This window comes from Polyodon spathula, chromosome 23, assembly GCF_017654505.1.
Source record: "Polyodon spathula isolate WHYD16114869_AA chromosome 23, ASM1765450v1, whole genome shotgun sequence".
Classification (NCBI taxonomy): Eukaryota; Metazoa; Chordata; class Actinopteri; order Acipenseriformes; family Polyodontidae; genus Polyodon; species Polyodon spathula.
The window spans coordinates 5,393,694-5,418,862 of NC_054556.1; the positions used below are offsets into that span (position 1 = coordinate 5,393,694).

Sequence of the window (25,169 nt, forward strand, 5' to 3'; positions counted from 1 at the left end):
AAGGAAGTCAGACATTTTTTTTTTTAAACGGCGGATGGGTTTTACACGTGGTGACCAGTGATCTTCAGGAGACTGCAGCGAGCAGGAGGGCAAGAATGAAGAGGCCAAGTAAGTGTGTGAAGGTTTTTTTTTTTTTTTTTTTAAACTATAATGGTAAATGTTACTTTTCTCTTACGGATATATCTTGATCTTAGTATATGGTTGGTAGTGCGTGATGAATGTTTTGATCGTATTTTGTACACGAAGGGCATTTTGGTTCTGGGGTTTGAGAAAATCACAGAGAATTGTGAGGGTCTGGAATCAACTCCCCAGTAATGTTGTTGAAGCTGACACCCTGGGATCCTTCAAGAAGCTGCTTGATGAGATTTTGGGATCAATAAGCTACTAACAACCAAACGAGCAAGATGGGCCGAATGGCCTCCTCTCGTTTGTAAACTTTCTTATGTTCTTATGTTCTTATGTTCTAAAATGACGGCCCTTCAGTTTTAATTACATTCTGATGGAAAATGATTTGACATAAGTAAGTTTTGAGATGTTAATACATCGGTATTAACAATCCATGACATGTTTTTCCTTTTAAAATATAGAGTTAAAGAAAGCAAGCAAGCGTGTGACATGCTCCAAACGTTATAAAATACAGAAAAAGGTAAGACTCTTGTGCATTTTTTATTTGTTGCTGTTATTAGAAAAAGAGCTAAATGCATGATTTAACTGTTTAATGTCTGATAACGTACTGAATACAGTGTGTAAGCTGTTTTAAGGGTCTGAGAATGACATGTGCAACGGAGTTTTAATTACACAGTCGCCTATCACAACGTGCTGCACAGCAATGATTCCTGTCTTTTGCAGTGCAGGTTATGCTATCGAGTAATCCCGTTTCTTATACAATGTTGTTCCCTCTTTTATATTTCTCATGCACATTAGAGATAGCACTACCTATTTTATAGTGACCTGTCTAAAAATCCCTAGGCGATAGACATAGTTTCTGTGTTTGACTCGCCAGGTTATAGTAAAGACGCGTTCTAAATGGGAACTTCACAATATGTATACACGGTGCTTTCCGGGAACGATGACGTGGGGTTGATACCTTCATTTCGTTCCGACAGGTGCGTGAGCACAACAAGAAGCTTAGAAAAGCAGCAAAAAAGCAAAAGATACGGAAGGTGAAGAAAGACCCAGGAATACCCAATGCCGCTCCATTTAAAGAAGAGCTCCTCAGAGAAGCAGAGCACAGAAAGTTACAGGTAAGTTTCACTATAGAACAAGTATAGTAGAGAGCCAGTTGAAAAATGCATGTGTGGTGAATGAAACCACCACCAACTGTTTTGTTCCCCTTAGCTCGAAGAACTTAAAGAAAAACAGAAGCTCGCCAAACAGAAGCAACGCGCAAAGAAAAGAGAACTTGAAGCTGAAAAGAAAGACCCAGCGACTAAAGCTAAAAAAGCAAAAAAGGTAAAACAAACAAACAAAAAAAAGTCTGACTCTAATGGGCCATTGTTTATATAGAATTGTACTTTAAAAAAAAATAAAAAAAATAAATAAATAAATACCATAATCTTGAACATGTTGTATAACTTTGACAGGAACAAACTGTCAAGAAACAGCTGAAGTCTACCAGCAATAAAGATAAAAACTCAAAAACATTGTTCTGCAGTGAACTGAAAAAGGTAAGTCAGTTTCATGATTTGTTTAAACTAAGACTAGAATTGACTGACAACGCTCCAACTTGTATTGGATGAAAGACATGAAACACAAAGCATGCCTCTATTGCCCCATCCAGGCTACCTAAATAGTGCACAGTCATGACACTTTGATTGTGAATGGTTTTCATGCATTATGTGTGTAATTGGGTACATGTTGTACCAATGTCCTTGAGTGAAAATGTTCCAAGTATTTAGTCCTGCTGTGTCTCCTATAGGTCATTGAAGCCTCAGATGTCATCCTTGAGGTTCTGGATGCCAGGGACCCTCTTGGTTGTCGTTGTCCGCAGTTGGAAGAGACGATCTTGAACTTCGAAGGAAAAAAGAAGCTCATTTTGGTATTAAATAAAACTGGTAAGGAGTAGTGCGTTTTCTTTAACTCCACAGCTTCAGTAAGAAAGTTCATGTGTTAAAGGGCAGTTGCACAGATGAAGGACAAACGTTTCACTTGGTAGAAGTTGTTTCTTCTAAGTTTTGATTCTAGACCTGCTTGGGAGGGAGTGAGAAATGAGGAGAAAAGCTAACAGTCTGATGTCCTAATGAAGACTGTTCTAATCCAACTCTGATCTCACGCTCTGAATATGTGACAGGAGTTACCCCTGTGGCTCTATATCTTTGGTCCTGTTGAAGGGTGCAGGTTTTTTAAGGGATAATTTGACTGGCGTGCTGGTCAAGGGGATCCATTGGGTTTAACTGTAAAATAAATTAAATTGTTTTGTATTTACTAACAGTACTTTTTTTACATTCTTCTCTCTGTTAGATTTGGTGCCCAAGGACAATGTGGAGAAATGGCTGAAGTATCTTCAGAATGAATTTCCAACTGTGGTCTTCAAAGCATCGACACAGCTTCAGGACAAAACCATGGTGTGTGTTTGCTTGACACTTGTGCCTTTTTTTTGTTTTTTTGTGTGCAGGGTAAAGGGGTTAGCTTAGTTTAAAACCAAAAGTGAACTGAATCTATTGAGGCTATTCCATGAAAATCGTGTGCTGGACTGATCAGACCAATGACAACCTGATGTTTTTGTGGTGTCAGGTCTATCCTAACTAGTGTTTACACAACAGAAATTGGTGATGCTATATACATTTACATTTTCTTTGACTGGCCTTTGGCTTTCTTCTGAGAAGTACAAGATCCACTATATTGATATGTATACATATTTTAAATGTGGTGTGTTTTTTTTTAATTGTTTTTTTTCTCATTTATAGCAAGAAAAGAAGCGTAGAGCTGCAAGTGGAGTTGTTGATTTAACTAAAGGTGTGACATGTCTTGGGAGTGATGTCCTCTTGCAGCTACTGGGAGACTACTACCGGTCTCGAGGGACAGACGATGCCATAAAGGTTGGAGTTGTGGGTAAGAACCATCACAAACAATGGGAGACCATGGAAATATCGCTGAGAACAGACTAAATCATTACTGTCCGTTTCCTGAGCAGTTCAGAAAATGTAAATGTATTCAGCTACCACTTCAATGTTGTATTAAAGAACCCGTACATTCTGTTGCTCTGATTAAGATGTCCAGTTTGCGTTAATCTGTCTTGTTTACAAATATATGTTTAGCATAGTGCAAAGCAGATAGCGACTGAATGTGCTCTCTCTACACTGTTTTGGGTGTAAGATATGATACAAGGTCTGATACATGTTATACTGTATGTTTTATCAAAGGTCAGGCTGCATGGGTCATGGTTAGGGACCCTGTGGAGGTGAGAAATGATGACTGTTGTTTAAACTGAGCATTTTGATGACTTAAATAATCCAACTCTGAACTCGCCTGTCGATTTTTCTTTAGCAGCATGTATCACCCATCAGTTTCTTTTGTGACTGATATGCTTATTTTCTTCAGGCTTTCCAAATGTGGGGAAAAGCAGCTTAATAAACAGTATGAAAAAAGTGAGAGCTTGTCATGTGGGAATATCAAGATGTACTACAAGGTAAGCACATATTACTGTCATCTTCAAATCTTGTGTTGATTAGCAATATGTTAATATTATGACGCACGATGAATAGATTGCTCTCACCCAACCATGGAAAGCTTCAAAACACTTAATGTGCATTTGCAGGAGAGACTGGAATTTCTCTGTAGACCTCTTCTGTTTATTGTTTCCTATTTCTGGTGCTGTTGCTTGAGTTGCGTGACACATCCTAGCTAGTCTATTGAAATGTACTGTTCACTTTGCCCTGATGTTGATTTACAGTGGCAATGTGTTTGTTTCATGCAGGTGTATGCAACTGGTGCACATTGATAAGAGTGTGAAGATGCTCGATAGCCCCTGTATCATAGCGGGTTCATTAAACTCTGCAGTTTCTTTGGCGTTAAGAAGTGCATCAGAGATGGAGAAGTTAGGAGATCTGCTAGAGGCAGTCCATGCCCTACTGAAACACTGCAATAAGCAGCAGGTAACTGACATTTGGTGGCAGTGTTCTTTGTTTTATTGAACCTGTCTTTGTCCAGAAAAGCAGATGGTCACAGTATACATGGCTCATTCATACACAGCAGATCTTAACTTCCAAGTTATATTAAAGTGAACACCATAGTGAAAACATATCAATCCTTAAAATAACATGTTTATTCAGGTGAGATAAGATGACAATAAGGGCAGTCAAATGATTAAGATTTGCTCTTTGGTTACCAGGGCAGCAAATAACATTTATTAGGCAAACTAAATTAAATCATCTTTGCAACATAGTAAAAGGAATACATAAAATGTCATATGGATATGGTTTAAATCATCTAACATTTTTAATTTGTATTCTTGAAATTTGTTCCATTCCACATAGGTAATGCTGCAGTATAATGTTCCTAACTACAAAAATTCCCTGGAATTTTTAACACTGTTTGCAATGAAGCGGGGTTACCTGAAAAAAGGTGGTGTTCCTGACACACAGAAAGCTGCAGAGACCCTGCTGAATGACTGGACTGGGTAAGCTGTATTTTTCACAGTGGGGTGTAGCATCCTATTTACAGGAGTCATAGGTCTGCAGCAGCAGTGAGAAATGAGAATAATCAATGGTCTTAAGTTTATTAATGAAGATTTCAGATCCAACTCTGTTCTTCAAAACTGAATGACTAGTTGAAGATTCTGAGGGTAGAGTGTACTTCGTACCTGCGTTCCGGACAGGATGTTGTTACGTTGTCGTCATTTTTGATGCATCTCTTTTACAGTCTTTGTTGCATTATTTAATTAGATGATAGACACGTTGTCTTCCTTTGTAGTGTTCAAGTCCATTCGTTCAAGCCCAACGTGCAGTTTCAACAAGTTATGTATATTTTCTTGGTACCAGGCATACGTTTTCATCAATTCGTTTTGTTTCCCCAGGGCAAAAGTGAGCTACCATTCTAAACCCCCTGAGCAACACACATTTCCCTCTCGCCTCTCTGAAACTGATGTAGCAGAAAGGCTGAAGGAATGGGAGATGGAAAAGCTAAAACAAGGCAACTTGAACACCATCAAAAGTAAGTTGAAATGCCAAAGTTTCCATGGTAAAGGTTGATTTCTTAATAACTAGCTAGCAGCAATCACTAGAATCTGTTGGACATTTTATAAAACTTTCCACCTCCTTCCCCACAGATGTGAAGTGTCCCAACATGGCAAGCAGCATTGTGTTCCATTCTTCAGGCCCAACTGATGGAGTTCTGGAAGAGGGAGAGGTGAAGGAGCCAGATGAATGGCAAGATGAAGAGGTGGAGCTTGGTAGTGAGGAGGAAGATGAAGATGAAGAGGAGGTATGTTCACAACATTTAAGGTTTGATACTAAAGGAACCCTCTGACATGTTCCAGCGAAATGGCCTCTTCTCCAGAATTCTAGGTCATAATGCGGTCCTGTACAAAACGGTTTTGGTGCATGCTTTTAAAAAGAGGAAAGTTTGAATTAGCTTTGCACTGAGTGAGAAATGAGGATAGTCAATCCGTTCTGAGTTACCGATGAGGACTTCAGATCCAACTCTGATCTCACTGAAGTGTCACACATTTGTGATGGTTTGCCAGAATTGAAAAATGAATTGGCTTTTTCGTGATTATTCATCAGTCAAAACTGTTTTTGTTTTAGCTGGAGCTGGATGAAATCAAACCCAAAGTCGAGAAAGTCTTGCCAGTGGACAAAGCATCAAATGGTAAATTAGAAGAAAAGACAACTGGTATGTATTGTAGTTAACATGCACAACTTTTATACACAATTATGTACAGTATACTTTAACAGATCGTCAAATATTTAAGTGAGAAATGAGGAAAATTATCAAGTCTTGAGTTACCAGTGAAGACTTCAGATCCAACTCCGAACTCACTCCAGCACCAAACATCTACTGTGTGGTAGATTTAAGATGTTTATGCAACACCACAAAAGCTAATTTTGGAAAGCATTTCTGATGCAGCACCATGTATCAGAATATTTGTTCTGCTTAGTACATTTTACTTTACAGACATTTTTTAAAACATTAAAGACTGTCACCACCCGCACACATCCAAAGGGTGCAGTGTGTACAGTTGTCTTATTTTGGTTTCTTTTTGTTTTAACAGGGGAGCATTCAAGATTGCAATCACAGGTGGTACCTGTTAGCATAGACTTTTCTTCATCCAAGAAAGATGATGATGCATATGACTTTAACACGGACTTCAATTAAAATTAGCGTTTAGCAGAGCTTCCTTCACTGGAGGCGAACGCTGGTGAAACAGCACACTGTCTTGCGCAGTAAGATTGAACTGCAGCACGTGTACCTGCTGTAATCTGAATTTGTCACAAGCCCCAACAACAGACTGTAAATCACTGTACATACCCTGGAAGATCCAAAGCCAATGGAATGTCAAGTTTTTTGTGACTTTTTTTTGTTTGTTTTTTAAATCCAACATGGTAACATTAGTCGTGACTAATGTTGGAGATAATGTTTTGTTTATTTCATTGTCAAAAAAACAACATTGAATGCAGCTCTAGAAAAGAAAACCGTTTGACAACGAAGTAGGTGAACGTGCCGATTTATTATGTGTATAGAACAGTTATGCGGGCGTAATAAGAAAATGCAAGTGTCAGTAAAAAATATTAATACTGGTTTGCAACTATTGTAATTAACACTGCCACAGGACAATGATTCAACTCAAATTTTGAACAGCTGATATTAAAAAGAAGTTCCACATAAGAAACAATAGTGGCAGCAATCTGTCAGGTTTCTTGCTCCTTTTGTTTTATTTTCATAATCGGTTGAAAAGCCTCCAGGTTATAGGGCGCATCCTGCACTCCATTCTGAGCGCCTTTACCAAATGCGCAATTTGGAAGCTCCCATGCATTGTTTTATTGCATTAAATAAATGCACATTAAAAAAAAAAAAAAATACATTATTATAAAAACCTGGCCCAAGAAGTTGCTTGTGTTAATTAGTCAAATAATCAAAACGTGTAACTTTTATTAACGGTATTACAATTAAGTAAAGGTAAATTAACTTAAGACACTTTAGTTTTTGTACTGGAGTAGTAAAAACAAACTGCATCATCAAAAATGCTGAATCTTAAATGGTGATGGGTATGAAATGCATCAATTACAAACATACTGCAATGACTTACCACACATTCCTTAACAACTACAGGTTAGTATACCATCAAAAGTATAAAAGGTGAAAGACATGTTTATCTATCACACAGGATCTCGGCAAACACCTTAACGCAGGAGTAAGAATGATTTCACACCCCTCTGAGTTTACAGGGACTTGACTGGTGTGCTTTGGCTCCCTCCTGTACCTGTAAACCTGCAGACTATGGCCTCTGCTGCTGCGTGCAAAATACAGTATGTACAAAAAAGATGTTATAAACAATACTAACTCCCACTGTCGTCATCCTGCGCAAGTGGAACAAGCTGTCCTGAGAAGTCGCTAATAACACATTGGAGGGAAAGAAGTAATCTCAAATCGTGTAATTATTTGTCTTCAGTGTGTTTCCGCACTGGGTGAAATTTGCCTGTTGGATCTGGGATGTACCATTTGTCCCAAATGTCTTTGTATGAAGATGTCCTGCCCCAGGGTTTGTAATGACCATTCCAATGAAGCAGTTTGGCTGCTTTCACAAACCGAGATGAATAGCGGTTTCCAGCACCAGTGGAACCTTTAAAAAGACAATAGCGTTAAATTCTAACTTTGCTGCACAACGTGGTGAGAGAAAGCTGCATAGGTACAAGCATCAATCATGACATGATTTCAGACCTTGGCACCATAAATAAAAACAGCCACCTCTAAAAAAAAATGTCCTCTAGCACACCACCTGCATTGTAAATTGCCTTACCGAGATGCCGCACATGCCACATTGGATCAATGCTCGAGTGTTTCTTATAGAACACAATAAGTAAAGGTGGTGTAGTAATACTGCCAGCGAGGGTTCGACTGTAAAGATCCTCTCTGCAAAATAAAATAAATATAAAAGATAAAACAAACATTACATTGCAGGCAGCTATGGCTTTATATTTGCACACTTACGCTACATTAAGTTCCATCCATTTTTCAAGCTGCTTTGTGATGTTCTGTCGTTTCCATTCAGTCAGGTTAGCCACAAACACTCCAGGATTGAAAGAACAGGTGGTGGCCTTCATTCCCAGTTTCCTTATGGAATCCTTTTTATAATCCAGGAAACCAATGTAGTTGTACTGGGGAACAGAACAGAGACGTTACTTACTTATCTGCATGGCCGTTACAGGGAATTACTGTTGATGTTCAATCCCTTACAATTTTGGTAACTCTTCAGGTTATATATTTAAAGTTAATCAATTTAATTGATGATTAAAAGATACATTTTCGGAAAAAAAAAAAACTGGTTGGACAATACTTTCAACAAGCTACTGTGCAAACCAGTTAAGAAATGTAGTACAGATGCCTGTAATTCAGAGTGGATCAATATTTATTGGTTTGGTTTTATTCCTGTCCAAGGGGATACGTTTCAATGAAATCAATAGTACCTGGTTACCTGCTCCCCTGACTAGCCCTTTCAGAGATGCACTGTCACAGTCATCAGAAAAAGCAACAGCATGGCCTGCCTTTAGCTTGGTATTATACAGCTCCTGGATGTCACCTAAAACACAGACAGCATATTCAACAGTGCTAAAGTAAAAAAGAAACTGCTTTTTTCTTTGTAAATACAGTAGAAGCTCAAGCTTACATGTATGGTGTCATTATGGCCAGGACTCTATAGGTCATCAATGTGGCAAAACAGTGGCGGACCACTCTTCTTAGGAGGCAGTCTCCTAATATAATTGTCAAGGAGTGGATATTGCATTGCTCCATACAAATATTCACCAGGAACTGTATTGTAAGTGTAGTTTTAACATCATTCACTTCACTCTTTCTATCAGTAATTTCTTATTTTTATAATGTACGTTACCTTGCACTATGACATCATCATCCAAATAAATTGCCTTCTTTCCATCTGGAACAAAAGTAGGTAGAAAAAATCTGGCAAAGGTTAGCTGTCAAAAAACAGGACAGACAGTTATCAGTAATTTCATCTAAAGAGTACAGCATGCTGTTAGATCAGAAAGCAATGAACAAAAGTATATTAGTTAAAAAAAACAAAAAAAACAACTGACAGTACATGTTTAATATACATGATAGAAGGCAGTTAATTTATAATTAAAATCATAAAGAAGTGTTCACAGAAATGTGGAGAGGCTCAAGTTACCTGCACAACAGTCAGCAGGACAACATTTATGAGAATATAAATGGAAAGACTTAAACTGATGACAGGAGACCAAATTAGTTGCATGATTTGATCACTTAGTGGTGATTGGGGATTCAATAACAAAAATATATATATTTCATTAACTACAGAATACAAGTAAACGTGCATCTGTGTACCGGTTTAACAGGTTCTGATTCCGCAGGACTGTGCCGAATTTTCCCCTCTAAAACATGTGGATCAAACTGCACAATTCTGTACTTGACATCCTTCAGCCCAGTTTTACTAAGCCAGTTTCTGAAATTGAATACAAGTGGTTTAAAATCAGATAAACCAATTTATATAAACTGCAGATATAAAAAAAACCTTGTACAGTAAATCTGACATAGATTAAAACCAGACATTTCTCCTCATTTCAAGTATAAAAACACTTGTGTATACTTCTACAGATCTTGCTTCTGTCCACTAGCTAAAAAAATCATTTGTGTCTATATCAAACTATTGTACCCATATGGCACTTACTTTAAATGATCTACAGTGTCGTTCATTGTGATTATGTGGAAGACAACGTTGGACTTAGTGTTGCTGTATATGCTGTTCATAGCTGCTATTAAAGCTCCTAGTCTCTCTCCTGCAGCAGTGATAACCACAGGAACCTCTTCACCTGTCCTAGCAACTTCAAAACTCTGAGGTGCTTCAATCAGAAAGTCAATTGGCTGTAATCCCATATTGTGAGAGTCTGGAAATAAAATTATAATACAATGAAATCATACCACTACTTCATAATAATTGCACATCAATGAACAGGATATTTTTTGTTATTCAAGCGAAGATTGCTGTGAACTAATATTCATGACAACAAACAAATTGGTTCTTAAAATCATTTTACACTTTGAACCAGGTCCTCAAAAAAATTTAAGCGCACTTACCAGAACTTACACTCCTCAGAAAGCCATTCAAACTTATAAGATTGCGATGCACAATTATTAAAAATGCTACAGCAATCAGCAGCAGAATAACAACATTAACTGAAAAGAAAGGAAAAAGAAATGAAATGCGTTCACAACAAATTACATACAAAAACATTAAATATGGTTATCTTTCAAATAAAAACACCTACTTTTTCTAAATGTCATTGTTTTCTTCGTCCAGTTCTGTTTTAAGCCTAAAATACATATATAAAAAACAATAACAACAAGAATACATAATCACACGTGGATGAAAAGCTTTTTTGGAGCGCACAGCACACCTTTATGGTACTGGTACACACTTTTATGTAGTTTTGAGTTGCTTCAAAATAGATCTATTTGTTTTTTTAATTTTTTATGCCTGACTAACTTTTGGGGGAACATTTGTATTTGGGTTATTTTTAAATCAAGTTCTGTTTGCATGAAACCAACACGCTAGAAAAGCTGCATGTACTCTATTTTTTTTTTTTTTTTTTTTAAGGCACACAAACTGACTCTCTCTGAAATCAGGAATCATAAATCCATCACCAAATAATACCTGAAAGAACGTTTGTCAGTTCGCACACTTGTACAAAGAAGAAATACAAATATTGAAGCAAGAAAACGATGAACCGCTCTAGTCGACATTTGAACAAAAGCGACTTGGGGGAGGGGAGCACTGAAGTAGGCGATCCTTTAAATCTTGAAAGTGACAAGTGAAGCGGAGTTCTAAACGGTAAAGGTTGATTTGCACAATTATTTCTCCATGCACACGACTTAGGTGAGGTTTGCAGGTAGCCTATGTCCAAAATACCCCTGCAACGAAAATTACAAGCTGACGTCCCCAGCTTTTTAATTCTACTATATTATGCATGTTTATGCACGCTAGACAATACCACGTGTTATCGATATATTACTATTCATTGAAATAACTTCACCTTCTAAATTGTAATGAAAAAGTACGAGTTACTGTGCTTGCCAAGAAATACATATACTACTGCTTTACTAAAAATGAACGTAGAACAAAAGCCCAGGAACTAATGATGTCTAGCAGTTCAGAAACTTGATTATAATGAATCAAATCCAATTACCTTTCAATTCACAAGTTAAACTTGCTAAAGCCAACGCGCCAACTCGACAAAAACAAGCATACTTGTTGAGCCTGTGCGTGTGTGTACATGGTCTAATACATAGGTGTTCAGAGAGTGCCTAAACCTTTGCCATAATAACAATACTGTCCGTCTAAATTTTACTTCACAGTTATTTATATCATTTAATATAATGTCATTTTTATGATTAGCGTTTAATATATTTACAAGAAATATGAGTTTTTTTTTTTTTTTTTTTTTTTTTTTTTTTTTAAATAAACACACCGAATGGGGTCCTCTTTTCAATACGTATTCTAAGCTAAAACAGGAAGGAAGCTGTGTTTCATATGCGTTATTCTACGGTCTGTTGTCGAAACGTTTTAGGGGAGAAACAATATCGACTTGCTGTTTTCAGAATGCTGCCGTTTTTAAAGTCAATTTCCACGCATATGGTAAGAATTAACGGTTCACGTGTTGGGTGGATAGGGGATATTTGTCTTGTTTGGCAAACAAAGAAAAGTCGTTAACAGGAAAAAAGATGGACAGTACTAAATCTTCCGAAAGCAGGCTGCAGGATCATTTTGTAGATTATATAAAAATGTGGCCTGCGTCGTATTAAAAAAAAAAAAAAAAAACCGGGAGTGTTCTGTAATATACTGTACTGTTACTCTAATTCTAAGTAGCGGTAGCTGTTGCAGATACCACTGGATGTAACAGCCGTGCGCAGAGTACTGTATTAATTAGTGCACCGACGGAGCTGATAGTTGCAGGGTAAAAACATTTTTCAACTGCGCAAACAACACGTAATATGTGCTGCGCATCGTGTTCCATATGGTCTGTGAAAATGATCAAATATATTGTTCCTTTCTCATTTTAAATGCATTACCTTAAAATATTATAGCAATTAAGTGGCTGTGTAGATAGTATGTTAGGTAGTTAAATACATTTGGCATAGTTAAAGTACGCGTAATGTGTCTTTACACTTGGGCGTCGATTTTGCATGGTAATAAACCACACGATTTGCATTTAGAGTGAGTGTGTGTGTGTGTGTATGTATATATATATATATATATATATATATATATATATATATATATATATATATATATATATATATATATATATATATATGTGTATATATATATATATGAATGAGAGGGAGAAATTCTGGTGTTCAGACTGTATAGTTTGACAGTAGTGCGCTTTTGTGTCTTTACAGGATTACAAGGGACAAAAGCTAGCAGAACAGATTTTCCAGGGAATCATACTCGTCTCTGCTGTAAGTACATACATATGCTGCTTGTATATGTTATTTCAGGCAATACTGTTGAATAACAAATATGCTTTTTATGTTCACAGGTTATTGGGTTCATTTACGGGTTTATCACTGAGCAGTTTGGATGGACGGTTTACATAGTCTTGGCTGGGTTTGCAGTTTCCTGTTTGGTAAGTTTGGTAACCAGTAAGCCAACAACAGACCACATACTGGAATCTGAACTGTGAATATGCATTGTACACTTGTTATGCCAAAAAGAGCAACTCCATGCTGTTTGAAGCAAAACGAATTAGTTAAAGGCATAGACTATAACCTCTGAATGATGGAAAACGTGTGGGTAAGTGGAACATGTAACAAAGTAGAGAATGAGAACCTAGCAAATGTCAGTGCTGTGTGATGAATATCATTAGTAGCATTTTTTTTGTATACAAAAGTTGTTGAATTGTATGCAGAAGAAAACACTTTAATGCTTTTCTAAATACTGTTGTGTGTGTTTTTTTTTTAAGCTGACTCTGCCACCTTGGCCTATGTACCGCAGAAACCCATTGAAATGGCAATCTGTGCAATCTGAGATATCAGCACCAGAGATGATCATCAAGGAGAAGCCAGTAGAAAACACAAAGAAATCGAAAAAGCACAAGTAGAACAGCAAATTTAGCATTTCATGCAGGCATATGTTTTAGATTATAATTATTTTGTGTGACGGTGCAGACAGGGCTAGAAAATTCCAGTGGGTTTATTCTGTGAATTTTGAAAGCAGACTGCTGTACAAAGCAGCATTGTTCAGAGGTTAAAATAAATATTTCAAATTGTAAAATTGCTTGGTTTTTTATTGTTCATTGTTGTGTTCCACTAAACCAGTAAACTTGTTTTATTTGTATTTGTTCTATTCCTCGTTTTAAGAAACACGAGGACAAGCCAAAAAGCACAACAAAAACACCATTCCTGAGTTTCAGGCAGTTGCTAGATGTTTTGTGTGAATATAGAACATTTGTGTGACCCATGGTTCCATTCTGAAACATTCAATGTAAGAAAGGATTGTGGTTTTTTAGGTTTGATTTTTGAGCAGTGCTACAGCAAATCACTTGTCTTTGAGAGGAACACATTTGTTTTAGGTTTGATAATACTGTCAGAGATTGGGCAAGTTGACATTTACAGTGGCTTGTGAAAGTATTAACCCCCCCTTGACATTTTTCCTATTTTGTTGCCTTACAACCTGGAATTAAAATTGATTTTTTAGGGATTTGTATCATTTGATTTACACAACATGCCTACCACTTTGAAGATGCAAATTTTTTTTTATTGTGAAACAAACAATACAAGTCAATACTTTGTAGAGCCACCTTTTGCATCAATTACAGCTGCAAGTCTCTTGGGGTATGTATCTATAAGCTTGGCACATCTAGCCACTGGGATTTTTGCCCATTCTTCAAGGCAAAACTGCTCCAGCTCCTTCAAGTTGGATGGGTTCCACTGGTGTACAGCAATCTTTAAGTCATACTACAGATTCTCAATTGGATTGAGGTCTGGGCTTTGATTAGGCCATTCCAAGACATTTAAATGTTTCCCCTTAAACTACTCGAGTGTTGCTTTAGCAGTATGCTTAGGGTCATTGTCCTGCTGGAAGGTAAACCTCCGTCCCAGTCTCAAATCTCTGGAAGACTGAAACAGGTTTCCCTCAAGAATTTCCCTGTATTTAGCGCCATCCATCATTCCTTCAATTCTGACCAGTTTCCCAGTCCCTGCCGATGAAAAACATCCCCACAGCATGATGCTGCCACCACCATGTTTCACTGTGGGGATGGTGTTCTCGGGGTGATGAGAGGTGTTGGGTTTGCGGTAGACATAGCGTTTTCCTTGATGGCCAAAAAGCTCAATTTTAGTCTCATCTGACCAGAGTACCTTCTTCCATATGTTTGGGGAGTCTCCCACATGCCTTTTGGCGAACACCAAACGTGTTTGCTTATTTTTTTCTTTAAGCAATGGCTTTTTTCTGGCCACTCTTCCGTAAAGCCCAGCTCTGTGGAGTGTACGGCTTAAAGTGGTCCTATGGACAGATACTCCAATCTCTGCTGTGGAGCTTTGCAGCTCCTTCAGGGTTATCTTTGGTCTCTTTGTTGCCTCTCTGATTAATGCCCTCCTTGCCTGGTCCGTGTGTTTTGGTGGGCGGCCCTCTCTTGCCAGGTTTGTTGTGGTGCCATATTCTTTCCATTTTTTAATAACGGCTTTAATGGTGCTCCGTGGGATGTTCAAAGTTTCGGATATTTTTTTATAACCCAACCCTGATCTGTACCTCTCCACAACTTTGTCCCTGACCTGTTTGGAGAGCTCCTTGGTCTTCATGGTGCTGCTTGCTTGGTGGTGCCCCTTGTTTAGTGGTGTTGCAGACTCTGGGGCCTTTCAGAACAGGTGTATATATACTGAGATCATGTGACACTTAGATTGCACACAGGTGGACTTTATTTAACTAAGTGACTTCTGAAGGTAATTGGTTGCACCAGATCTTATTTAGAGGCTTAATAGCAAAGGGGGTGAATACATATGCACGCACCACTTTTCTGTTATTTATTTTTTAGAATTTTTTTAAACAAGTTATTTTTTCCATTTCACTTCACCAATTTGGACTATTTTGTGTATGTCCATTACATGAAATCCAAATAAAAATCAATTTTAATTCCAGGTTGTAAGGCAACAAAATAGGAAAAATGCCAAGGGGGGTCAATACTTTCGCAAGAAACTAGGCCAGAAGTTTTTGTCCATCAGGAATCAAGCCAGCTTTCAAAGCCCAGAAGTGAAAAATAAGCCAAAGTAACTTTTCAGACTGAACGAAGACAGGTACATTTAATATATATATATACATAACTTTTAAATACAAACCAAAACCCCATTAAGAGTATTTTCTCTAAAAAACAACCATCCAAATAAAATCACCATAAGTGCATATAAATAAATAAATACAAGCTTAGTGGTTTGTGTTAAACATGAATCCAGTTCTTTTAGCTGTTTAGTTTACTTTGATATAAACCAAGAAGGATTTTGTATGCATATTGATGATTATTTAAAACACATTGGAGATGTATACCAAAAGAACAATCTAATGTGGTTTACAGTTCTTTCTCTTGCAATATATTATTAAACACAATGATGATAGTTGTAATAAACTGCTGTCTAACTTCTACGGTGGCTTATACAAACTGGAGTCTTCTGCAATCACTCTTGTGTGCACTTAGGTCTTAATAAAAAGACCCTTACTATTACTATTGAGAACAAAAAAACAAATATATAAAGCACACAAATAGAAGCTTTTATTCAAACATAATAACACATTTATGACTGGTTTCATAAGACCCTGTAACATTAGGTATGCTAAGATTAGTGCTAATCGGTATATAAAAGCAACTAAAAGACTACAACACTGGCATGTATGCGTATATATACATACACACACACACTTTATATATTGTGGCACAGGCAAGGTACAGATGTGAAATATGTCAGATGAAGTACAAAAATGCAGTTGAAATGTTACACTATGGAACATTACTGTTACATATACTGAACAAAGCACATAATTTAATCTATATTCAGTAGTACAACATCTAACCTGAATTGTTAAATGTGTTCCTATAAGTCTGACCATTCATAATCCATTCAGGAAAAGCACGTACAATTGGCTAAATATAAAATAAATAGGTCAGATTATAACATGTTTGGGTTGGGTTTAGCATATACCACTAAATCATTACTGTATGTTCAGTCATTTATGAAAGTTACCACTATTACAAAATAATATGGTTTGTTTTTCTTTGACTATTAAAACTTATTTTCTACTGCAACTGTTACGTTAAGAGAATAAAATGCTAGGAAGCGTGAATCGGTAATACGAAAGCAATTTTTTTCCTTAATTCCAAAATCACAAAACAGTAATTTGGCTTCACTGGAATGGAAACCTGGCTGAATACAAAAGTAGTTTTTTTTTTTTTTTTTTTTTTTTTTTTCTTGATATACAACATTTATAAAAGTATTTACATTGGAATGGATATCATATAAAAAAAAATATTTAAAATGTCTACAATATTATATTGGACAGTAACCTCTACATACTGACAAAATATATCTGTTTTGTAACCATGCATTACACCAAAGTCCAGCTGCTTGATCAATGCCACAAAAAGGCACATGTCCATCCATTACTAGCACATTGAAGGGTATTCTTGAGAGGCTGTTACACTTTCAATGCAACATCTTCAAAGAATTTGAGCTGTCGGACCATCACAGCGTATTCCCTGTATTTGTGTTCACCCATGTGTTCTCGGAGGCACAGCTGAAAACATCAACCACAGATGTTGCATCACACTTCTCAAAATTTTACAAGTATGCCAATTAATTATTTATTTAAATCTCATTTAATATTTACCATGAATTTATTGTTACTTCATTCATTTTTATTAATATTTCTATGTAGAAATAAATGGTCCCGCTACCCATAAAGACAACACAGTACAAGAGTAAAACGTTTGAAATATACATGCAGTGTGTTTTTAAACTTGAAAACAATGTTTTATTTCTACTTACCTCCCTTCTGTGTTCATCATCTTCTTCCATTATTTCAAGAACTTTGTCTAAAAGCGCTACTCCTAGTCCCTTTACTGCATTAGTCCTCACAGATTCAATTGTCCTCCTGATCTTTGCAGTTACAGAAGTATCTTCTAGGTGAAAAAAAAAACGGTGCTTAACAATTTGTTATGATCCATTACCCTACAACAGTTGAATTACCTGCTTTCTTGACAGCAACAGGCTATATGTTTATTACCAAGTGCTAATTCGGAAATATTCATCTTTAAACAGCAGACGAGTTACAAAAAGATTGTAACTTTTCAAAAAAGGTATTTTTTAATCTCAACAATCTGCAGTATTTTAATACAGGAGTGAACATATTGTATTTCTGCATAGTATCCTTTACTCGCATTTATCTCACAATTAAAAAAGTTACAGACCTGAAGGAAATTCACTAAATTGGAAGTCCTCCTGCTCCTCTTTAGCCTTCCCATGGAGTATCAGTGTGTCTCTGTATTTCCTATTCAGTTTAAACTCAGGTATTAGTGGGGGAGCCACATGTGGGCCCATATCATGGGGATCTCTGGAATCCATTCTTAATGTCTGGGTCATCAGTTGTACTAGATCCTGCATTTCACTGGAATCGTTCTTTCTAAAAACAAACAAACAAAATAAATAAAAACGTATTTAGCAAAATGTATTTTGTAACTAATGTCTAAACAGCCTGATCCAATATGAAACTTGCAACAGTTAAATAGTTTGTATTAGTCAATTGAAATGAATTAAATATTTTTTTTTTTTTATAAATAGTATACTAGTCCTATTGGTAGTAAATGCCCTATGTGTTATATCAGTGGACAGACTACTAAGCTAGTATACATTTAAAGAAGCCTGTCGAACGGAGCCTACCCTTCTCTGCCCTCTCCTTCAGACCGGTCAGTGGAGCTGGTGGACGAGCTGTATTCATCCTCATCAGAGAAGCGCTGTGCTGCTCCAATGTGCTGCTCAGAAAAGTGACAAAAGGTTGAGTAAACCTCTGCACCGAATGACTTAAATAGAGACAGTTACCAGTACTGTACAGTAAAAACTAAATAAAACACACTGATCTATAAAAAGGTACTTTACCTTCTCTATGTGAGAAGCAAGATCTGATGATGACCGGCTGATTGCAACATGCAGATTCTTAGACTGTGTCTTTGCATCCAAGACTACACTATGAGATGCCCGTCTTGCTTCAGGAACAGCTACAAAAAAATAAAAAGGAGTAGTAAACTACTGTAGTAATTTCAACTCCTTTTCAATTTGGTACTATTCAATAGTTTCCTCATACTAGTAAAATGATGTTGTTTTATTAATACTGCACTTGTTGCTTTAACATCAGGCCCAGCTATGTGAATAGATATTTTTACAAATACAGATGACTCTATTGAAATGTACCACTGAATGCTTTATGTCTTAAAATCACAAGCACATCACGTAATTTCCAATATATATAACTTGACTTAAATAACTTATTTCACAAAATGTATCTGAAAAAAGGATTTATTTTACCTGGTGAACAAAAGTCCTCTTGAGACTGTTTTAACCTTCTTCGTTCTCTAGCAGACAGTGGTCGTTCCTTAAATATATATAAATATAACATTACACAAGTGGATAATAATGTAAATATACTAGCATAGTTTATGCATTATAGAGAAAAAATTGGTTCCCAAAAAACAAAACAAAGGAAACTTAACACTGTAGTTTAATGTAAATAGTATTCTCATGGAAGCATTATTATGTAAAATGTCACCAGGTTAAGTAAAAATGAACATTAAAATATATGTATTGGGTTCAAAGTTCAGAAGTAAAGACAGGAGAGAATGCACGACAACAGCTAAAAAGAAACAAAAACCAAGCAAACCTGCGATGCTGCCGTTTCACTGTCTTTAGAGTTACAAAGTGACTTGGATATTCCACTGTGTTGTATCTCCTGGTTACTGCGGCTCTTCTTGACAGCTACCTGGTTAACATTTCGAGGGGGAGATGGCAGTGGTCGGCGAGGCACCATTTTAAACTGAAGAAAGAGAAAGAATTGATAAAGTGTTAAGACATTCCAATATATCAGTGTAAAGTGAACAGTAAGATACGTAAATGATGCGCTCTTTATGAAAGATAGCCACACCTTAGGATTTACTGTTTGGCCTCTTGTGTAACTCTGTTTTCATTCTTGCAAAGGTTAATAATATGCACACATATTATAAATGTATTTATTTTTATTTTTTTGGTAATAATACATCAATTATTAAGAAACAAGTATTATACCAACCCTGTCTTCATTCTCTTCTGCCTTGTCCATGTGCCTCTGTCTCCGCAGACGGGACACAGAAGGCTCTGAGGATGAACTGGAAGGCTGTAAACGAGGGCAGTCTTTATCTGGAGGTGGTGGAGCTTCTTGAGGGGGGTCATCCTATCATTTGGATTTAAAAAAATGCAAAAAACTATAGCGGATGACAAGAAATCAGGTTTAATATTTGGTATTTAAAAATTGGATTAATTTCTATGCAAGATGATTAAATAGTATTTTACAACCTTTTTATATGAAGAAGTAAAAATAAATACATTCTGAAATAAATGGAACAGTGTGGCAGTTGCATGCACAGACTTCTATACCATTATTTCAAAGCTGAACCATACTGATCCTGCCCACACTACCACCACCCTTTCTCTGAAAGCAAGAAAACATGGAACTTACACAGGAATTGAATTCAAAAAACAAACTATTAACCAGTTTCACAGCAATCTGGCTTGAGTAACCTGAATACTTACAGAAGCTGGAACTGGAACAAACGGCTCAAGCAGCTTTTCTGTAGAATCTAAACTCTCCTAGAAAGAAAGACATTAAATTAAACCTTGCAGATCTGCAAGTGTCTTATAAATCAACTAGGCAGAGGGCTAAGTGCAACACTGCACACACATACAGAGGGTCTTCATAAGCTTCAGCTGCATTAATCTTGTAGGTTAGAAATGTGTTCATCCAATTTTACCAAAATGCAATACAAAAGTTTGGAGAACATCCATGCTGGAATTAAAATGTTTGATTTTTTTTTTTTTTAGTAAGTAAAAAGAAAAATTTCACTCACAGTCCATTAGGTATTCAAAGTTTGTACTGTATTGATTACATTAAACTGTACAACATAAACAGTATGCATCCATTTCACTGACAGAACCATTCTGAAAGATTAGGGCACCTTTCTTACGTTAAGCTCAGGTAATGGTTTTTTTGTGGGGATGCCATGAAGAAGTTTCATAGTATCATCCATATCACCCATGTCCTCTAGGTCAGTCAGTTTCCCCAACTGAGTTCTTGTTCTGGTAGCAAGCTTTGATCCATGCCGTAACTGATAGTCCTGTGCTTCAGAACCATTAGATACTGGTAACCCTGTTAAATCTTCAGAATTACTGACACCCGAGAGTCCCCCTGGCTCCTGACCATGTGTCAAATAATCCCCTTTGTCTTTTCTTTCTGTATTGGGACAGACATCAATATCCACTTTACTAATGGTTGCTAAAGATGTTCCTGTACCATTGGGAATGTTTTCACCAAGGGAATGTGGAGGTGATAGTATTTCCAAGGCAGTATCACTTTCCTTAATTTTTCTCAAATGTTTTTCTTCATCCTGGGGAAGAAAAAAAATTACAATCCACACAATAGAACTAAACTGCAGTTACTCATTTTTAAATAACCAAAAAAAACAAACAAACAAACAAAAACTACAAAAAGTAAAATATCCCATTAGAATCTAAACTAGATCCGGGATAACCTCTAATATGGATCCAGAGGTTATAGGCTTCAAAAACATCCTACCCTCCTATCATTGCTTTGGTTTCCTGAGTTCATTTTGGGTTTTGGTAAGTCCATTTAACCTGCCAACACACTGTACATTTCCTCCCTGTGCACAAAACTCTCTTTGCTGCACATAGGACTTCCAAGCTGAGTCATGAGGGGTACTAATGTGCTTCTCATGGTGACTCTAGAGGATACATGTGCTTTATCCAATTTAAAGTGGGAAAAAAAAAACAAAAAAAACAATATTTTAATGAGAAAAAAAACATCGTGTGCATCTGGGTTATATCATGCTGCCTTACAGGTCCTGATCACTCTTACATTTAGTTTTGTATGAATGAATAGCAAAACAGTATAAACACATTGATACTTAAGGTTGTACTCTGCACTCAGTAATACAACACAAAGTAAAAAACAAAGTTTAGGTATAAAACACTACTTCAGTGTTCTGCCACCTCTATACACTCACTCCTTTGTTGTTCTTGTTCGCGTCGCTGGGTTTCCAAGGAAACGCATTCTCCTGTTTTACAGGCACATTTGATGACACAGAAGGCGAGTTATTAGGCCTGGAATTTAAAATCTTCTTACGTGATTTGGCAGTTTTCCTTGAAAAAACAAAAACACAGAAAAGGTGTTAGACAAGGAGGGCTGCCTCTCAAGTATAAGTATATATATATATATATATATATATATATATATATTATATATATATATATATATATATATATATATATAAATATAATAAAAGTAATCTTTCAAAAGGGGTGAGAAACGCCATACAATAGAAGTGGCTTTCTTCTATATATCTGTTTACAACAAATCGTCCCTTTCTTTCTTAGCTGCACTTCACCATCTGAAGCACACAGCACAATGCGTTTCAGGGTTAAAAAGTCATTATACATACACCTTTGTGGCTTCCAAAAACACTGAGATTTGGCGCTTGATGTAAGGCTGTCTCAGAATGTGTTTTACAGCAGGTCGATCTTCAGGTTTTTTAGAAAGCATTCTCCTTATTAGTTCTCCAAGCAGGGGGTTGTAATCTTTTGGCATTGGAGGCAACTGCAAAAACAACAGACATAACATCAATCTATCTTCTCCTATGTCATTGTAGCTAATTTATAAACATGTCTAAAAGAATGGTGTTTACAGTCTGTTTAGTTATCACCTTAACAGAAACGTTCATTGTAAAGTGGTTGTACCATAGCTAGAAAAATAATTCCACAAATCTAAACTTCCATTCTTTAAATAAGTGGATCTGAACATAAGTCACATTGTTACATAAACAACTTTATATTTAGAACTGTACATTATTAACAGTTTTAATTTGTCTTCTGCCATTCCATACTGCATATTTTTATTTGGTGCTATTTAGCTCTACATATTTCTGTACGCATGTTTTAAATGCCCTAGGCACACAATTAAACTTTTTTTTTTTTTTTTTTTTTTTTTTTTACCTTTCCTTCAACAATACGGTAAACTAAAGAGTTCATATCCTTGGCATTGAAGGCATGCTTCAGTGTGGCCATCTCATAAGCACAGCAACCCAAGGCCCAGACATCGGACTACAAGAAAAAAAAAACTGAGTGTTATTTTATTCCCCAGACCAGGTCTTATATTATACCTGAAATAATAAATGTCTATAACTTATATCAACACCCACTGTACTGTGAACCAGGCAAGTATGATAAATCCGCTGGTGTACAGGGCTTGTTTTTTACATTTTCATAATTCTGCGTTATTGTATATTTGTGGATTGTACTACCTTAGAGAGATTTCGTCACTGAAATGGTGACCCAAAAGCCATCTGCTGACTGGTATGGAACGACCCTATAGGCATGTGTTTTTTTTTAAATGTAGGGGGTCTTTTTCATACAGGGTTGACTGTACTGTAGTTGTAAGATCATTACAACATGCATTACCTTATGGTTGTAGGGTTTGTTGGAGAAAAGTTCAGGGCTCATGTAATAGGGCGTCCCAATGAGAGTGCTTGCCATGTCATTTTGGTTCTCCAGCACCCGTGCAATTCCAAGGTCTCCAACTTTTATTATATTTGTTCTGGTCAGGAAGATATTCTGGGTTTTAAGATCTCTGTGCAAGATGTTCTTCTCATGCAAATACTACAAAGAAATAAGAACACACTTGTTTTTTTTGTAAAGAGTACAATAAAAACAGAAACAAATATGCCTTTGTTAAATATATATTAGTCCTATGTATATTAATATGTACTGAGCAGTAAAATAAATGTGTCTGCAATTATCTCGTTTTCAGACTTTCTTATAATAATAATAATAATAATAATAATAATAATAATTCCCATATTTGCTTGGAGGTTCCAACCTTTTAAGTCTCATTCAGAGCCTCTGTACAGCCTCTGTACAATCCAGTACATGCTGCTGGTACTCAATTTAATAGTGATGCAACGCAATGCAGGAACAGAGATGAACAACAATATTAAAGTACCTGTAATGCCATGGCAATCTGGACAAACCACTCGACAACCTGGCTCTCTGCAAGGAGCTTGCCTTTCTGTTCTTTCAGTTTGTGGTACAGATCTCCGCCTTCACAGAATCCCATGGCAATGTACAGCTGGCAGTCCTCTCCCTCCCAGGACTCCCTGTAAGTCACTATGTTGGGGTGCTTCAGCTGGGACAAGAGCTGGGCCTCCTGCTCTGCAGCCTTCCGCTCGCGCTTTGAAGAGGTGCAGAGATTCAGCTTCTTTATGACATACTAGGAATGCAAAGAAAACAATTAAAAAAGATTATCACAAAGCATTTTGAAGTTTACAAGCTGTATTACAGACTTTAGGAGTGACTGTATCAAAACTTTCTTTAAAAAGGGTCACAAGTTTCAAATTCAGCTTGGTTCATGAAGTTGTGTTTTTTTGGAAAATAGGATTTAATGCAATATACAGAACAAATGAAAAATGCTTATTTAAATGTATCTCATTTAATACATGATTTTAATTTTATTTATTTTTTTTAATTTGGTTTCCAAATAGCTTTTCCCCCTAGGGAAGTGTCTGCTGGAATAATGTTTCTTATCCCTGGAATGAAGAAATATGGAATGTTCTGTATATGTGCTACAGAGCCACTGATGGTTTCTATTTTGTTCCAATTCCTGTATTTTTGGATAGACTAGTACTATACTGTCTATTTTGGTTGTAGGATTTGTTTAAATGCGATAACCAAATCCTTTCTAACAGCTGGTTGTGGGGATTATTAAGCAAAACGTACTTGTCGATTTCAAGTTTTCAGTATAACTTTATATGTATCTTTAATTTACAATTTACTGTACATAGAAAAGGAATTTTACAACCTACTTTAAAAGTTGTTTAAAAAAAACAAACAAACAAAAAAAAAAAAAAAACAGGAACGATAACTTCGCTGAATCAAAGAAATTATCTCAAGCAAAATGATTGTGAAAACTGTTTACTTTCTCTAGAGGCTAGATACTAGACAAAAACTGCCCGAGAAAGTTATGTAAAAGTCAGTGTAAATTATAAACCTCATTGCAGAATGCTTTATTATTTACTGTGAAACATGCAGACCCCACGTCGGACTGAAGACCCAGATGATACAAACGGACTGTGTTCTTGTTTACCTGCTTTCCTTCTGTTCTGTGTTTCACCAGGTTCACCTCTCCGTAGCTCCCTTTTCCGACCACTCTGATGAAAGAGTAATTCTCCATCTTGTTTCATGAAGTTGTTTATTAATCAGCTGTCCCCATTTGGGAATAAGCGCTCGCTTCGAGATATAATAAAATCTTCACTCATTGCATATTTGATGCAAGGAGAAGGCCTAAACACTAGTTTACAATGCAACAGAACAATAATATCCGCCGCTTCTTCGTCACCAGGCAACCAAGACTACTGAGTTAACCATAGAGTCTGAAGCGAAGCTCCATTGCGATATTCACAGGTCGATTAACAAAGTCCATTGAATGATTGCACAGCGGCATCTACTGGCATATGCTAAAAGTTCGAATCTGGCCAATCTGAATTTTCAGCGGTAACTGCGAGATGGGTATTACTTGCCCGTGGTGCCCTGTGGTGGCCTATGCGAGCATGGGGTTGTGGCTCTCGATAGGCGTGACATTTGAGACGGAAATAAAATCAACAGCAGCACACGATGCTGTT

The 25,169-nt window shown here is 36.6% G+C and overlaps 4 protein-coding genes and 3 non-coding genes across 9 annotated transcripts; 5 read left to right on the top strand and 2 right to left on the bottom strand.

The window, feature by feature from the left end:
• The first annotated feature begins 12 nt into the window (after positions 1 to 12).
• LOC121298404 (guanine nucleotide-binding protein-like 3) lies at positions 13 to 7,017 on the top strand. The gene is made up of 15 exons (XM_041225520.1): positions 13 to 108; positions 588 to 646; positions 1,107 to 1,244; positions 1,339 to 1,452; positions 1,584 to 1,667; positions 1,919 to 2,054; positions 2,461 to 2,564; positions 2,907 to 3,051; positions 3,541 to 3,628; positions 3,917 to 4,094; positions 4,476 to 4,618; positions 5,015 to 5,151; positions 5,267 to 5,421; positions 5,745 to 5,832; positions 6,212 to 7,017. Exons 1-15 carry the CDS (start codon positions 96 to 98, stop codon positions 6,313 to 6,315), a joined length of 1,686 nt encoding a protein of 561 aa, XP_041081454.1. The 5' UTR covers positions 13 to 95; the 3' UTR covers positions 6,316 to 7,017.
• LOC121298506 lies at positions 2,203 to 2,279 on the top strand. Its single transcript, XR_005947287.1, has one exon. It is a non-coding gene; the product is annotated as a small nucleolar RNA SNORD19 (small nucleolar RNA).
• On the top strand, positions 5,585 to 5,658 carry LOC121298508. The gene has a single exon (XR_005947289.1). It is a non-coding gene; the product is annotated as a small nucleolar RNA SNORD19 (small nucleolar RNA).
• LOC121298507 lies at positions 5,913 to 5,986 on the top strand. The gene has a single exon (XR_005947288.1). It is a non-coding gene; the product is annotated as a small nucleolar RNA SNORD19 (small nucleolar RNA).
• A 49-nt stretch (positions 7,018 to 7,066) lies between the features above and the next one.
• Positions 7,067 to 11,466, bottom strand: LOC121298405 (glycosyltransferase 8 domain-containing protein 1-like). Its single transcript, XM_041225521.1, has 10 exons — positions 11,379 to 11,466; positions 10,461 to 10,505; positions 10,270 to 10,368; positions 9,863 to 10,079; positions 9,520 to 9,637; positions 9,047 to 9,131; positions 8,625 to 8,737; positions 8,149 to 8,315; positions 7,958 to 8,070; positions 7,067 to 7,780 (listed from the first exon to the last, which is right to left on the bottom strand). Exons 2-10 carry the CDS (start codon positions 10,474 to 10,476, stop codon positions 7,596 to 7,598), a joined length of 1,113 nt encoding a protein of 370 aa, XP_041081455.1. The 5' UTR covers positions 10,477 to 10,505; positions 11,379 to 11,466; the 3' UTR covers positions 7,067 to 7,595.
• Positions 11,467 to 11,679: 213 nt separating this feature from the next.
• Positions 11,680 to 13,468, top strand: LOC121298181 (signal peptidase complex subunit 1-like). Its single transcript, XM_041225116.1, has 4 exons — positions 11,680 to 11,827; positions 12,595 to 12,654; positions 12,735 to 12,821; positions 13,158 to 13,468. The coding sequence occupies exons 1-4, from the start codon at positions 11,723 to 11,725 to the stop codon at positions 13,293 to 13,295; spliced, it is 390 nt and encodes a 129-aa protein (XP_041081050.1). The 5' UTR covers positions 11,680 to 11,722; the 3' UTR covers positions 13,296 to 13,468.
• Positions 13,469 to 15,649: 2,181 nt separating this feature from the next.
• Positions 15,650 to 24,969, bottom strand: LOC121297711 (serine/threonine-protein kinase Nek4-like). Of its 3 annotated transcripts, none has more exons than XM_041224158.1 (16): positions 24,635 to 24,969; positions 23,495 to 23,761; positions 22,954 to 23,151; positions 22,489 to 22,596; positions 21,939 to 22,093; positions 21,504 to 21,639; positions 20,439 to 20,867; positions 20,017 to 20,073; positions 19,517 to 19,657; positions 19,112 to 19,264; positions 18,760 to 18,826; positions 18,334 to 18,452; positions 18,118 to 18,209; positions 17,649 to 17,860; positions 17,227 to 17,357; positions 15,650 to 16,975 (listed from the first exon to the last, which is right to left on the bottom strand). In XM_041224158.1, the coding sequence occupies exons 1-16, from the start codon at positions 24,719 to 24,721 to the stop codon at positions 16,877 to 16,879; spliced, it is 2,451 nt and encodes an 816-aa protein (XP_041080092.1). In that variant the 5' UTR covers positions 24,722 to 24,969; the 3' UTR covers positions 15,650 to 16,876. The 3 variants fall into 3 exon arrangements, with proteins under 3 accessions (XP_041080092.1, XP_041080091.1, XP_041080093.1); XM_041224157.1 differs by having other exon boundaries at positions 15,652 to 16,975; positions 17,227 to 17,360; XM_041224159.1 differs by having other exon boundaries at positions 15,654 to 16,975; positions 17,227 to 17,360; positions 20,448 to 20,867; positions 24,635 to 24,968.
• Between the last annotated feature and the right edge of the window lie 200 nt (positions 24,970 to 25,169).

Bases quoted from the DNA above. Each gene is read 5' to 3' on its own strand.
- LOC121297711 (XM_041224157.1), bottom strand. From the start codon at position 24,721: ATGGAGAATTACTCTTTCATCAGAGTGGTCGGAAAAGGGAGCTACGGA. The intron at 18,453-18,759 runs GTAAAATAAATC...ATTTTTTTGTAG, and splicing joins AGAGGACTTTTGTTCACCAG to CTGTTCCTGAAGCAAGACGG. The intron at 17,361-17,648 runs GTCTGTAACTTT...TTTTTCACCTAG, and splicing joins ATTTAGTGAATTTCCTTCAG to AAGATACTTCTGTAACTGCA.
- LOC121298181 (XM_041225116.1), top strand. From the start codon at position 11,723: ATGCGTTATTCTACGGTCTGTTGTCGAAACGTTTTAGGGGAGAAACAA. The intron at 12,655-12,734 runs GTAAGTACATAC...TTATGTTCACAG, and splicing joins GAATCATACTCGTCTCTGCT to GTTATTGGGTTCATTTACGG. The intron at 12,822-13,157 runs GTAAGTTTGGTA...TTTTTTTTTAAG, and splicing joins GGTTTGCAGTTTCCTGTTTG to CTGACTCTGCCACCTTGGCC.
- LOC121298405 (XM_041225521.1), bottom strand. The intron at 10,080-10,269 runs GTAAGTGCGCTT...TTTTATTTCCAG, and splicing joins TCTGAGGAGTGTAAGTTCTG to ACTCTCACAATATGGGATTA. The intron at 9,638-9,862 runs GTAAGTGCCATA...ATTCAATTTCAG, and splicing joins GACACTGTAGATCATTTAAA to AAACTGGCTTAGTAAAACTG.
- LOC121298404 (XM_041225520.1), top strand. The intron at 3,629-3,916 runs GTAAGCACATAT...TGTTTCATGCAG, and splicing joins ATATCAAGATGTACTACAAG to GTGTATGCAACTGGTGCACA. The intron at 4,619-5,014 runs GTAAGCTGTATT...TTGTTTCCCCAG, and splicing joins CTGCTGAATGACTGGACTGG to GGCAAAAGTGAGCTACCATT.